Source organism: Muscardinus avellanarius (assembly GCF_963383645.1).
Source record: "Muscardinus avellanarius genome assembly, chromosome: 10".
NCBI classification, from domain to species: Eukaryota; Metazoa; Chordata; class Mammalia; order Rodentia; family Gliridae; genus Muscardinus; species Muscardinus avellanarius.
Genome location: NC_137796.1, coordinates 74,608,876 through 74,621,317, shown reverse-complemented (window position 1 = coordinate 74,621,317; position 12,442 = coordinate 74,608,876). Strand labels below are relative to the sequence as shown.

Genomic DNA, 12,442 nt, shown 5'->3' with positions numbered 1-12,442 from the left:
CTCCACTCTGAAGGTCACTGGTGATCCAGGTAGGGGGGGTGCCTGGTGGGAGTGCCCTGCACATTCTCGTTTCCCTAGTGCTGGGGCCAGTGTGCTCCGACAATCTCCCACTCCCCTGTACAGTAGGCCGCGTTCACTTGCCACCCAGGATGGCTGGAAGGACTGACCTAAACAAGTGACTGGCATGTCTGAGGCTGGGCAAGGGATGAGGTAAAGGCAGCCACTGCAGCCAGCAAGAATCTGACCTTCAGACCATCTTCCTTCGGGGTGTCTTGGTCTCCCCACGGCTCTGGGCATAAGAAGCACTTAGCTCGCCAGGTGTGGTGGCACATGCTTATAATCCCAGCATTTGGGAGGCTGAGACAGGAGGTTCATGACCAGCCTCAGCTACTTAGGCCCTTTGCAACTCAGTGAGACACTGTTTCAAAATAAAGAATAAAAAAATAGGGCTGGGGGTGTAGCTTGGAGATAGAATTGGAGATAGAATGGCGGAGTTCTATCCCCAGTACTGCAAAAAAAAAAAAAAAGAAGAAGCACTTAGCTCTCACTGGGAGGTGTGAGGCAGCCCCGGCCTCACAGGTGTTCCTGGGGCCCTGCCAGACCTGGCTTGCACTGTTCTCTGGCTTCTGCCCAGAGGCTGTCCTGGTTCTGAGGTCAGGTGGCCCAAGGTCACTCAGGGTGACAAGGCCTCACCAGTCTTAGGAAAGAAGACTTGTGAGCCTTTTGCCATGGAGACATGCCCCAGTCTGGAGCCAAAACAGCACATACCTGCCCCACCTCCTGCCGACAGGAGCTCAGGCTGGTATGCGCTTGGGTTCATGACACTGGGACAGTGGAGGCAGCAGCCAGTAGGTCAGCCTGGGATCCAGAGGGCTGCTGTCTCAGGAACACTCCCCTAGGACGTACAGGAGCGCGGGCAGCCCCCACATCCCTAGGAGCATGCGCCAGCCTCTGGCCCAGAACACCATTTCCTCTTGCACCTCCTGCCCACGGCCAGCAGGCGCCACCTGCTCCACTCACTGCAGCCTCCCGGGCTTGCCTGCCACCGAAGGCAGGAATCCAGAGGAACAGGGCCATTTGGCTGCATTCTGCAAACGGTGTTTGTTCTGTACAGGCAGTACCCAATTCTGAGCAGACGTGGTTCTGTGACTGCTGGGCACAGAGATGCCTTTATGAGCCACAGTCAGGTTCTCAGGATGGCCTACAAAACCCATTTATGATAGGCATGATGGCTCACACCTGTAATCCCAGAGCCTTGGGAGGTAGAGGCAGGAGGATCACAAGCCTGAGGCTACTCTGGCCAACTTAGCAAGCCCCCCCCCCTTTTTTTTAGTACTGGGATGGAACCCAGGGACAGTCTATTTCCAAGCTACACACCCAGCCCAATTTTTTACTTTTTGTGTGTGTGTGTGGTACTGGGAGTGGAACTCAGGAGCTTTTCTACCTCCAGCTATACTCCCAGACCTATTTTTTTATACTTTATTTGGAAACAGGGTCTCACTAAGTTGCTGAGAGCCTCACTAAGTAGCAGAGGCTGGCTTCGAACCTGTGCAATCCTCCTGTCTCAGCCTCCCAAATGCTGAGATTACAAACATGTGCCACTACGCCTGGCTTATTCTTTATTTTGAAACAGGGTCTCACTGAGTTGCAAAGGGCCTAAGTAGTAGCTAAGGCTGTCCACAAACCATGATCCTCCTGTCTCAGCCTCCCAAATGCTGGGATTACAAGCGTGCGCCACCATGCCTGGCTTTGCAAGCCCCTATCTTAAAATTAAATTTAAAACGGCTGGGGAAAGCTGGGCGTGGTGGCACATGCTTGTAATACCAGCATTTGGGAGGCTGAGACAGGAGGATCACGGTTTGTGGACAGCCTCAGCTACTTAGTAAGATTCTCAGTGAGAATTAGATTCTTAGTAAGATTCTTAGTAAGAAACTCAGTGAGACCCTGTTTCAATAAAGATTAAAGAATAAAAATAAAAAATGGGGCTGGGAAGCTGGGCGTGGTGGTGCACACTTGTAATCCCAGTGCTTGGGAGGCTGATCAGGAGGATTGCAGAGGTTCAAAACCAGCCTCAGCTACTTAGTGAGGCTCTTGGCAACTTAGTGAGACCCTGTTTCCAAAAAGTATATATAAAAAATAGGTCTGGGAATATAGCCAGGAGGTAGAAAAGCCCCTGGGTTCCACCCCAGTACCACCAAAAAAAAAAGGGGGGGGGGAGGGCTGGGGGTATAACTTGGAGGTAGAATGCCCCTGGGTTCCATCCCCACTACTGCCAAAAAAACAAAAACAAAAACAAAGTTTATACCCAGTCCTATCTCCCACACTGGATGCAAAGCCCTGTTCCTGGAGATGCCTGGCCATAGGAACCATGTCCCAAACCCCAAAGGCCTGCAGTCACCACCAAGCACTGCTGCACTGTCTCAATCAATGATCAGTCTCTGTGAGGCAGGAGTCACTCCAGCCGTGCATGGTACAGCGAGTGCCTGGGCAGGTCCGTGAATTCTCTGGGCCTCGCTTACCACATCTGCAAAGAGGATGATGGCATCTATACTTGGGCTGCTAAGGATCTCAAAGGGATCCTCAGCTTTCACCTACAAGCAGATGAAAGCTTGGCAGCAACCTGTGAGCTTAGAGGTAGACCCACCACATAGCTGCTCCCATGCCGACAGCATCTGCTCAGCATCCTCTGCTGTATCTTCCTCCTCTTCCCAAACAGGCTTCACCAGGTGCCCCTTGCCAAATCCGTGTGCTCCAGTCCCATGGTCACCTGCTACTTATGTGCTGAAGACTCCCTGGGAGTCCTAGGGAGGAGTTATGTGCTGAAGATATTCTGTGATCCACACGCTCCTCCAGGAAAGGTCAGGGCCATGGCGGAAAAGGCACTGGAGGACAGGAGTGGAGGAGACACTGGACAGAGGTGAAGCAGTAAGAAACTAGGGAGCTGACACCTGGTGGCTTAGGGCAGCAAAGACGACGAGGAGGGCATCTGAACCTTAGAAGCCAGAAAGCCGACACAGGAGGCAGAGTAGAGGCAGTGGCAGGCTGACTGCTGCAGCAGCACATCTTCAAGCACCAGCTGCAATGTTTTCCCCAGAGGTAAAAGGAAAATAGTTCAGTTCTCAAATCAAGCACAGCTGGGATGCTCAGCCCAGTGTGGATAACCACCAGACCTAAGCCCTGCATCTGCTGCAACTGCAATCAAGCTGCAGACCCCAGGGGTGTGGACTCAACAACACAGAGGCTCCGAGCAATCTGCTCTGCTGTTTGGAAGGCCAAGTTCTGGTTCTAGGTTCTCATACCAACACTGGCAAAACCCAACAGCCCTGGGTGGCCATGCTCAGTGAACAAGGTCAGGCAGCCTGGCTAACATCATGGCACCTGCTGGTTTCCATTGGATCCAGCTCACTTCCTGTCATGCAGAAGCCACAGGGGAGAGCGGAGGTTTGTAATGGACACGCCTTCTCCTCCTGCATGCCTGAAGGGCCAAGGTCAAGGTCTGGCATTAGACTGATGGGTAAGACGCTCAGCTCTGCTCTTCTGTTCTTTTTGGTACCAGGGATTGATCCCAGGGGCATTCTACCACCAAGCTACCCCCAGCCCTTGTAGAGTGGGTTTGCCACCTTCATGTTTTGGGTGATTTTTCAAAACCAGATCTTTCTGTCAAGATTTCAAAATACATTTTAGTTAACAAATTCCTATCCTTTAAATACCAGGACATCACAGAACACCCTTCATCCCATGGCATAATTTGGTGCAAGTCCATTCCATACTTGGCGCTGGAACACGAGTGAGCCCCATGACAACAGCCTAGGGAGGAGTTCTCCAAGGCCCGTGGCTTCTTTTTGTTGCTGCTGTTGTACTGGGAATTAAACTCAGGGGTGTTCTATCTCTGAGCCATACCCCACCCCATTTTTCTTCTTTTGTGTGGTACTGGGATTGAACCTAGAAGCATTCTACCTCTGAGCTATATCTCCTACCCTACTTTTTTCTGTGTGTGTGTGGTACTGGGGATGGAACTCTTCTACCTCCAGGCTACACTCCCAGACCTATTTTATGTTTATTTGGAAACAGGGTCTCTTAAGCCAGCTGAGGCTGGCTTTGAACCTGGGATTACAAGCGTGAGCCACCACGCCCGGCGTCAATTTCTTATTATTTATTTTGAAAAAGGGTCTCACGGAATTGCAAAGGGCCTCAGTAGCTGAGGCTGTCCAAGAACCGTGATCCTCCTGTCTCAGCCTCCCAAGTGCTGGGATTACAAGCGTGCGCCACTACGCCCGGCTTTTTATTTTGGAACAGTGTCTCCCTAAGTAGCTGAGGCTGGTCTCAAACCTGTGATCATCCTGGGATTACAGGAGGGTGCCCCTCACCTGGCTCAAGGCCTGTAGCTTTTACCTCCTCCTGCTCTTCTGGATTGGTGCCACCACCTTACTCCAGGCCAAATATTCCTGGGAGTCTGCACCCCTTCCCAGTGAATCTGCCTTCTCTATCCTGTCCCTCTCCAGTTTCCATGGTTGCACACCCCCTCACTCCCCCCGCTCAAGTCCTTAAGCACCTGCCTGCATCTCTCACCTCACCTTACCTGTCCTCCCACCTCCCTGCAGGGCCCCAGCTGCTCTGAATCAGATGGGTTTGGGTGAATTTTCAAGCCTCTAGGTTTCTGCAGATGCTGCCAACCCAGAAGCCTTGAACCCACAGCCCCTGGCTAACTCCTGTACATCCTCCAAGAATCACAAAGCTGGGCCAGGAAGCTCTAGGTTCAAATCCTGGCTCCCCCACATACCAGTTCTGGTGGCTGGGAACAACCATATCCACCTCGCTCGGTTACGAGGGTCAGATGAGATGGCGTACAATCACAGGACTATGAGGAATAAGCACAATGCTATGCTCAGGTAACCCTGCCGCCAGCACCCCAGGGCTCTGCTAGACTACAGCTTCCCCAGAGCCCCTGAGCCCGGTGTACTACATACTGAAGCCCCATCCCACCTCTGAGGCCCTGGGGACAGGCCCACATCAGAGCCTCTAAGTTCCACTCGCAGGAGGCTGGCTGTAGGCACATGAACGCCGGCTACTCACTCCCCCTTGCTGGCCTCGGAGGCCTTCAGAGAGCCAGCAGAGACGGCAGAGGAGCCACGGCCCTCACCTGAGGTCCTTCAGTCGTCTGCAGTGCTTCAGCATGTCCGAGAGGGCGGGCATGTATACCACCTTCCCCATCATGCCCAGGTTGGCCAGCGAGAGAGACTGCAGCTGCTGGCACTGTAGGCCAATGCTGACCAGCCCAGACCCTGTCAGGATGCCAGGAAGCTGGGCCAGAGTCAGGTGGTGCAGGAAGGCCAGCTGGCCAATGGCGGCCACCTCTGAGTCCCCCACATTCTGCGCTCGGCTGCAGGGCGGGAGGGAATTGCGGATGGCAGGCTCGTTGCGTGGCATGGCTGAGGAGAAGTTGGACCCAATCAACTCGAGGTGCTCCAGAAAGGGCAGGCTCTTCAGCAAAGACCAGAACACGGAGGAAGGCTGAGGGACTGTCTGAGCCAAGAAGGGGCTGGGGCAGGTCTGCACACCTATGCGCACCTTCTTGCCAAAGCCACGGGGCACAGCGTGCATCACGGGCTGGGCAGGTGCACGGTCTGCCCTGGGCGCTGAGTCCGCAATGGAGCAGACGGGCAGGGAAAGAGAACGCAGGTGGCGCAGCCGGGCCAGGAGCTGGCAGAGGTGCCTGCCCAAGCCCTCGGAGCTGTGGTGGTGAGCGGCCGAGAGGTTCAGGTGCCGCAAATTGCAGCAAGACACCACCAGCGTCTCCAGGATGCTGCTGTCGATATCGTCCTCCGCCTTGCGGAGCAGGGAGTCTGGGGAGAGGCAGTGAACACAGCCACTCAAGTTCAGGCTGGCCAGGCTCCGGAGGTCCTTCCCACCATTGATGACCCGCTGGATCAGGTGGCCACCAGACAGCGTGCACCGGCTGAAGCTAAAGTAAAACGGATTGTTGAACTTCATGTGCTGGAGGAGGGACGAGCCGTTCAGCCAGGACTTAGGCAGCTGAAGGGCATCCAGGGCGACGTTGCGAGCCATGGACTCCAGCAGGTTCTTGGTGGCCCCGCTCTCGGCAAAGCTGCCGGGAACGGAGATGAGGAAGGCGTGTAGGTTCTCAGGTGTGCGGTCACTGAGCACAGCCAGGTACAGACGCACCACCTCCTGGTTGATGTAGCCAGGGGCCAGGCGCGCATAGAAGACGCGCAGGTTCTGGTAGTGGGGCACATTGCTCTGGCCCACCATGAGCTGGCCCGAGAGCACTGCACCCTCCCGTGTGCGGTCCAGGATCTCAAAGTAGAGGAGCAGCTTCTGGAGGCTGGCGCAGCAGGGCACCACGCCATAGGAGGGTGTGAACAGCGTCTGCTTGAGCTCCCGCACACGGCTCAGCGTGGCCTTGCACTCGCTGCTGAGCTGGCTGGCGTCGAAGCCAGGGCTCACGTCAATGGCCAGCGAGCGCAGGTGCTGCAGGGCAGAGAGCACCTTGGAGAGGCGCAGGGAGGTGAGGTGGCAGCCCGAGAGGTTCACCTTCACCAGGCCCCGGCAGCGGGCCACGTGCTCGATGGTGGAGCCCGACAGCCAGTAGCAGCCAGCCATGTTCAGCTGTTGGATCTCCCGGCCAATCTCCTTCACCAACTGTTTCACCTTGTCCTCGCTGGCCTACAGGACAGGGGTGGGGTGAGAAAGGAAGGAAGGAAAGGGGATAAAGGCGCCAGGTGCCTCCTGGGTGCCTCTGCGCACACTGCCCTCGATGCTCAGGAAGCATAAGGTGAGCAGTGGCCTCTGCTTCAACTCGGTGGGGAACCCTCCATTTATTTGCCCTAAGCCAGCAGTCAAGAGACCCTCATTTCATGAAAAGGGAACATGGTACAGACACTGAAGGAACCACTTGGCTAGCTGCATGTGGTGGTGTATGCCTGTAATCCCAATACCTGGAAGGCTGAGACAGGAGGATTGCAGGCTCAAGGCCAGCCACCGAAACTTAGCAAGACCTCTGTTTCAAAATAAAAAATAAAAACGGGCATGGTGCATGTGCTTGTAATGCTAGTACTAAAGGCTGAGACAATAGGATCACAGATTTGCAGCCAGCCTCAGCAATGTGGTAAGACCCATCCCAACTTAGTGATACCCTGTTTCAAAATAAAAATTAAGCCAGGCATGGTGGCATATGCTTGTAACCCCAGTACTTGGGAGGCTGAGACAGAAGGATCACGGTTTGCGGACAGTCTCAGCTACTTAGTGAGGCCTTCTGCAACCCAGTGAGAACCTGTTTCAAAAAAAAAAAAAAAAGCCGGTTGTAGTGGTACATGTTTATAATCCCAGCATTTGGAAGGATGAGACAGTAAGATTGCAGTTCGCAGACAGCCTCAGCTACTTAGTGAGGCCCTTTGCAACTCAGTGAGACCCTGTTTCCAAATAAAGAATAAAAAATAGGGTTAGGGATATAGATTGGAGGTAGAATGTCCTTGGGTTCCATCCCCAGTACTGCAAAAAAATTAAAAAGAGATAAAGAATAAAAAAAAAAAATAGGGCTGGGTGTGTAGCTCGGAGGTAGAATGCCCCTGGGTTCCATTCCCAGTACCACAAAAATAAATGAATAAATAAATAAATAAATAAATAAATAAATAAATAAAATTTAAAAAATCCCCCCTGGGTGCAATCCCAGCAGCCTGCTGCATGGAGGCCACCTGGGCATAGCTGCTTGTCCAAAACACCACAGAAGAGCAACACTCGCTCCGGCTGCTTTCCTTCACATCATTTGCATGTTCCCATCATTAACTCCTCCTCACAAACCAGGCTGTGACTGGCTCGAGTGAATCCATGCCCAGTGGGGGAGCACAGGCTCCTGCAGGGATTTCAAAGAGATTTCCACACAGAAAGTGTAACTCCCAGACACCGCTGAGATGTCACAGTGCCACCCCGCCCTGCTAGAGAGCACTGCAGGTTCAGCGTCACAAGGGACTTCCTGCAACCTGCATCCAGGGGTCCACAGGGAAGCAGGTCTCCCACCCACCCCTCCTCCCTCAGTGCCATGCCACTCATACTTCTCTGCCCTGACTTTCTGTCGCTCAATGCATACTGAAGACTGCTCCAGTGGGGATCTAGTGCCTGCAGCACAGGGCCCGCCCAGAGCCCTGCCAGTTCCCAATACTGGTGTCTTGGACATTTCTGATCTTCTGCCTCGCACCTGCCTCACCTGATAGTCCTTCTGCAGCAACACAGTGTGGACCAGGCTCTTGTCGAGACACAGAGTTGCGAGCTTCCGGCAGGTGCGCCGCACATTCAGAACCAGGTCTGTGCTGGGAACGTGGCTCAGGATGTGCAGCAAGATCTCATCAGAGAAGCCCAGCAGGTGGGCACCACCTGCCACCTCAGCCACTGCGGGGGCTGCCTCATCATCGTTGGACATGTCCTGGAAAGAAGGAAGACATAAGATTTCCACAGGATCTCCAGAGGCAGCTGTCGACCTGGCTTCCCCAAGCTAGGGGCAGAAAACAGCAGAAGCCCCACAGTCTATGGGGAAGCAGGTGCTTTTACCAAATCTCTCCTGGATAGCAAAGAACTCATGAAATTCTTCAAAATCCCCATTTAGATGACCAAATCAAATAAATTAGAAAGACCACTATGTTTTTTTGTTTTTTGTTTTGGTGGTACTGGGGTTCCTGGAAGCCCTTTTACCTCCGGGCTACACTCCCAGACCTATTTTTACATTTTTATTTGGAAACAGGGTCTCTTAAGCCAGCGCGCACGGCTGGCTTCAAACCTGCACGATCCTCCTGTCTCCGCCTCCCAAGCGCGGGGATTACAAGCGTGTGCCACCACACCCGGCTTGACCACTATCTGTTTTAAAAAAAAGATTTTTTGCTAACAGCCTCCTCTAGTCAACTCTGAAATTTTTTTTTTTTTTTGCAGTACTGGGGATGGAACTCAGGGGCATTCTACCTCCAAGCTACACCCGCAGCCCTATTTTTTATTCTTTATTTTGAAATAGGGTCACTAAGTAGCTGAGGCTGTCCTCAAACAGCAATCCCTGTCTCAGCCTCCCAAATGCTGTGATCGCGAGTGTGCCCACATACTTATAATCCCAGTACTTGAGAGGCTGAAACAGGAGGATCATGCAGGTTCGAAGCCAGCCTCAGCAGCTTAGTGAGGCTATCACTAACTTAATGAGATCCTGCTCCCAAATAAAATGTAAAATAGGTCTGAGAGTGTAAGCCTGGAGGGTGAAAGCCTCTGGGTTCCATCTCTAGTAGCACACACACACACACAAAAGTCAAAAGAATAAAAATGGCTGGGGGAGTAGCTTGGAGGTAGAATACTCCTGAGTTCAATCCCCACCTAGTATTAGTAGTAGTAGTAGTACTACTACTACTACTAATAATAATAATAATAATAATAATAATAATGCCTTGCTAGGTTGCTGAGAATCTCACTACATTGCTGAAGCTGTCCTAGAACCTGTGATCCTCCCATCTCAGTCTCCCAAGTACTGGGATTACAGGCGTGTGCCACACCCAGCTAATGTAATGCCATGTGTGTGTGTGTGTGTGTGTGTGTGTGTGTGTGTGTGTGTGTGTTACTAGAGATTGAATCCATAGGCATTCTACCTCCAAGCTACAACCCTACCCCTTTTAATGTTTGTTTTGAAACTGGGTCTCACTAGGTTACTGACAGTGTCTCACTAAGTTGCTGGGGCCGGTCTCAAACCTACAATTCTTCTGTCTTAGCCTCCCAAGTACTAAGATTACAGGTGTGTGCCACCATGCCCGGCTGGCCTTTTTGATTTGCACAGCCAAGAGGGGGGAGGGTGCTGGCCCTCTGCTAATGTAAAAGGAAATCCCCAAATCAAGGACGAATGAATACATAAGACTTTAGGAAGCTGGGCACAGGGGCCACATCTGTAGTCCCAGCTACTGGGAAGGCTGAAGCAGGAGAATCAAGTTTGAGACTGGCCTGAACAATTTAAAGAAACCTTGTCCCAAAACAAAATGAAAACCCAAGCCCGGCATGGTGGCGCACGCTTGTAATCCCAGGATTCGGGAGGCTGAGACAAGAGGATTGTGGTTCGCAGACAGCCTCAGTTACTTAGACCCTCTGTAACTTAGTGGGACTCTGTTTCAGAATAAAGAATAAAAAATAGGGCAGGGGGTGTAGCTCGGAGGTCAAATGCCCTTGGGTTCCATCCCCCAACCCACTAAATAAATAAATAAATAACAATAATAAAAAATAAAAAATAGGGCTGGAGCTGTGTGTGGTGGCATATGCTTGAAATCCTAGCATTTGGGAGGCTGAGACAGGAGGATCCCGGTTCATGGACAGCCTCAGCTAATGAGTGAAACCCTTTGCAACTCAGTGAGACCCTGTTTCAAAATAAAGAATTAAAAATAGGGGCCTTTCCACTCAGCGGCTCCAGCACAAGAGCTATGGCGCCCAGCCAGAATGGCATGATCCTGAAGCCCCACTTCCACAAGGACTGGCAGTGGCACGGGGCCACGTGCTTTAACCAGCTGGCCCGGAAGATATGCAGACGCAAGGCCCGGCAAGCAAAAGCGTGCTGCATCGCCCCCTCCCCGTCCCACCCCATCCAGCCCATAGTGAGGTGCTCCAAGGTGAGGTATCACACCAAGGTCCTAGCCGGCAGGGGCTTTAGCCTGGAGGAGTTGAGGGTGGCCAGCATCCTCAAGAAAGTGGCCCGGGCCATCGGCATCTCTGCGGATCCGAGGAGGCGGAACAAGTCCACCGATTCCCTGCAGGCCAACGTGCAGCGACTGAAGGAGTACCGCTCAAAGCTCATCCTCTTTCCCAGGAAGCCCTCGGCCCCCAAGAAGGGAGACAGCTCTGCTGAAGAACTCAAATTGGCCACCCAGCTGAACGGGCCAGTGATGCCCATCCGGAACGTGTACAAGAAAGAAAAACCCAGAGTTATTACCAAAGAGGAGAAGAACTTCAAGGCCTTTGCCAGTGTCCGCATGGCCTGCGCCAATGCCCAGCTATTCGGCATCCGGGCAAAGAGGGCCAAGGAAGCTGCAGAACAGGACGTTGAAAAGAAAAAATGAAGCACTGGGGCTTTGTAATAAATGTGTAGTAAATGTAAAAAAAAAACAAAATAGGGCTGTAGCTCGGAGGTACAATGCCCCTGGGTTCCATCCCCAGTACCACACACACACAAAAAAAAAGGGCTGGGAGTCTAGGTTGGAGGTAGAATGACTACAAAAATTAAATAAATAAATGAAAAAAGGGCAGGAGATAGAGCCTAGCAATAGTGTACCCCTGGGTTTAATCCCAATACCTCCCCCAAAAAAATACTGCAGCAAGAGAAGCCCATGGACGGACCCCTTACCTTCCTAACACTGGGAGCCCTCTCTCTACAGTGATCACTCCCAGGAAAGCACCCACATCATTTCTACTGCATTTTCTTTTTCTTTCTTTTTTTCTTTCTTTCTTTTTTTTTTTTTTTTTTGTGGTACTGGGGTGGAACCCAGGGGCATTCTACCTCCGAGCTGCACCCCTAGCCTTATTTTTTATTCTTTATTTTGAAACAGGGTCTCATTGAGTTGCAAAGGGTCTCACTAAGTAGCTGAGGCTGTCTACGAACCCGGATCTTCCTGTCTCGGCCTCCCAAATGCTGGGATTATAAGCGTGCACCACCACGCCCATCTCTACTGCATTTTCTGACAACTGTGTCTATACGACCCTCATCTGCAGCCTGCCTTCTTCCACCCTGCTTCTGGTACATGACTGTGTGGATGGAAGCTGAGCCTGTGAAACCCTTGCTGCTGCCATGGAAACTGTGAAGCCCAAGGAGGAAGAGCCAGTCTGCATGCCCCACACCAGCAGCAAAGCTTCCCCAGGAACTGACTGTGCCGTCCTCGCTCCCTGTCCTGCCCAGCTCTGTATCCCACCAGCAAGACCCAAGGTGTCCCAGAATGGTCCCCACCTGTTCTTCCCTGGAAACAAAGAAGCGTCCTCCATCCTCCAGAGGGGAGTCAGTGTTCACCAAAGGACACAGCCAGGAGGGAAAGGACATTTACCACAAAGGTCAGAAATACAAGGACTTGTCGCACAGCAGAGCCTCCCATCTTCCCTTCCCCTCAACCTCATCTGCCCTCGTCCCTGTTACCAGGGTAGAAGGTGATCATAGACCCAAGCCTGCTGCCATGCCATGTCATGTTCTGGGCCTACTGTTTCCGAACACCGTGACTTTCCCTTAGTACAGTATTTCCTGAAGACCAGGCACGGAGGATCACCCAGGTACCTCTTAAAAAGCAGACTCCCAGCCAGGCATGGAGGCACATGCCTCAGAAAGCAGTGAGACTCTCTCATCAACCTAGCAAGGCAGGAGGATCGCAGGTTTACAGCCAGCCTCAACTACTTCAGGAGGCCCTCTGAAATTTAGTGAGATCCTGTATCAAAATAA

General features: G+C 52.4%; 2 protein-coding genes across 3 annotated transcripts in view; one reads left to right on the top strand and one right to left on the bottom strand.

Moving 5' to 3' along the window:
- FBXL18 (F-box and leucine rich repeat protein 18) overlaps positions 1-12,442 on the bottom strand; it is a gene marked incomplete at its 3' end in the record, with an annotated part of 37,076 nt that overhangs the window by 18,732 nt on the left and 5,902 nt on the right. Inside the window, exons 2-3 of the mRNA XM_080702984.1 lie at positions 8,222-8,437; positions 5,141-6,684 (exon numbers count right to left, since the gene is read on the bottom strand). Coding sequence (XP_080559110.1) covers positions 5,141-6,684; positions 8,222-8,437 — 1,760 coding nt within the window. The remainder of the gene's footprint in view (positions 1-5,140; positions 6,685-8,221; positions 8,438-12,442) is intronic.
- Positions 10,449-11,363, top strand: LOC308269118 (large ribosomal subunit protein eL13-like; the record flags this gene model as incomplete). 2 transcript variants are annotated; one of them, XM_080704281.1, is made up of 2 exons in its annotated part: positions 10,449-10,712; positions 10,854-11,363. In XM_080704281.1, 2 exons carry the CDS (start codon positions 10,449-10,451, stop codon positions 11,079-11,081), a joined length of 492 nt encoding a protein of 163 aa, XP_080560407.1. In that variant the 3' UTR covers positions 11,082-11,363. The 2 variants fall into 2 exon arrangements, with proteins under 2 accessions (XP_080560407.1, XP_080560406.1); XM_080704280.1 differs by having other exon boundaries at positions 10,449-11,363.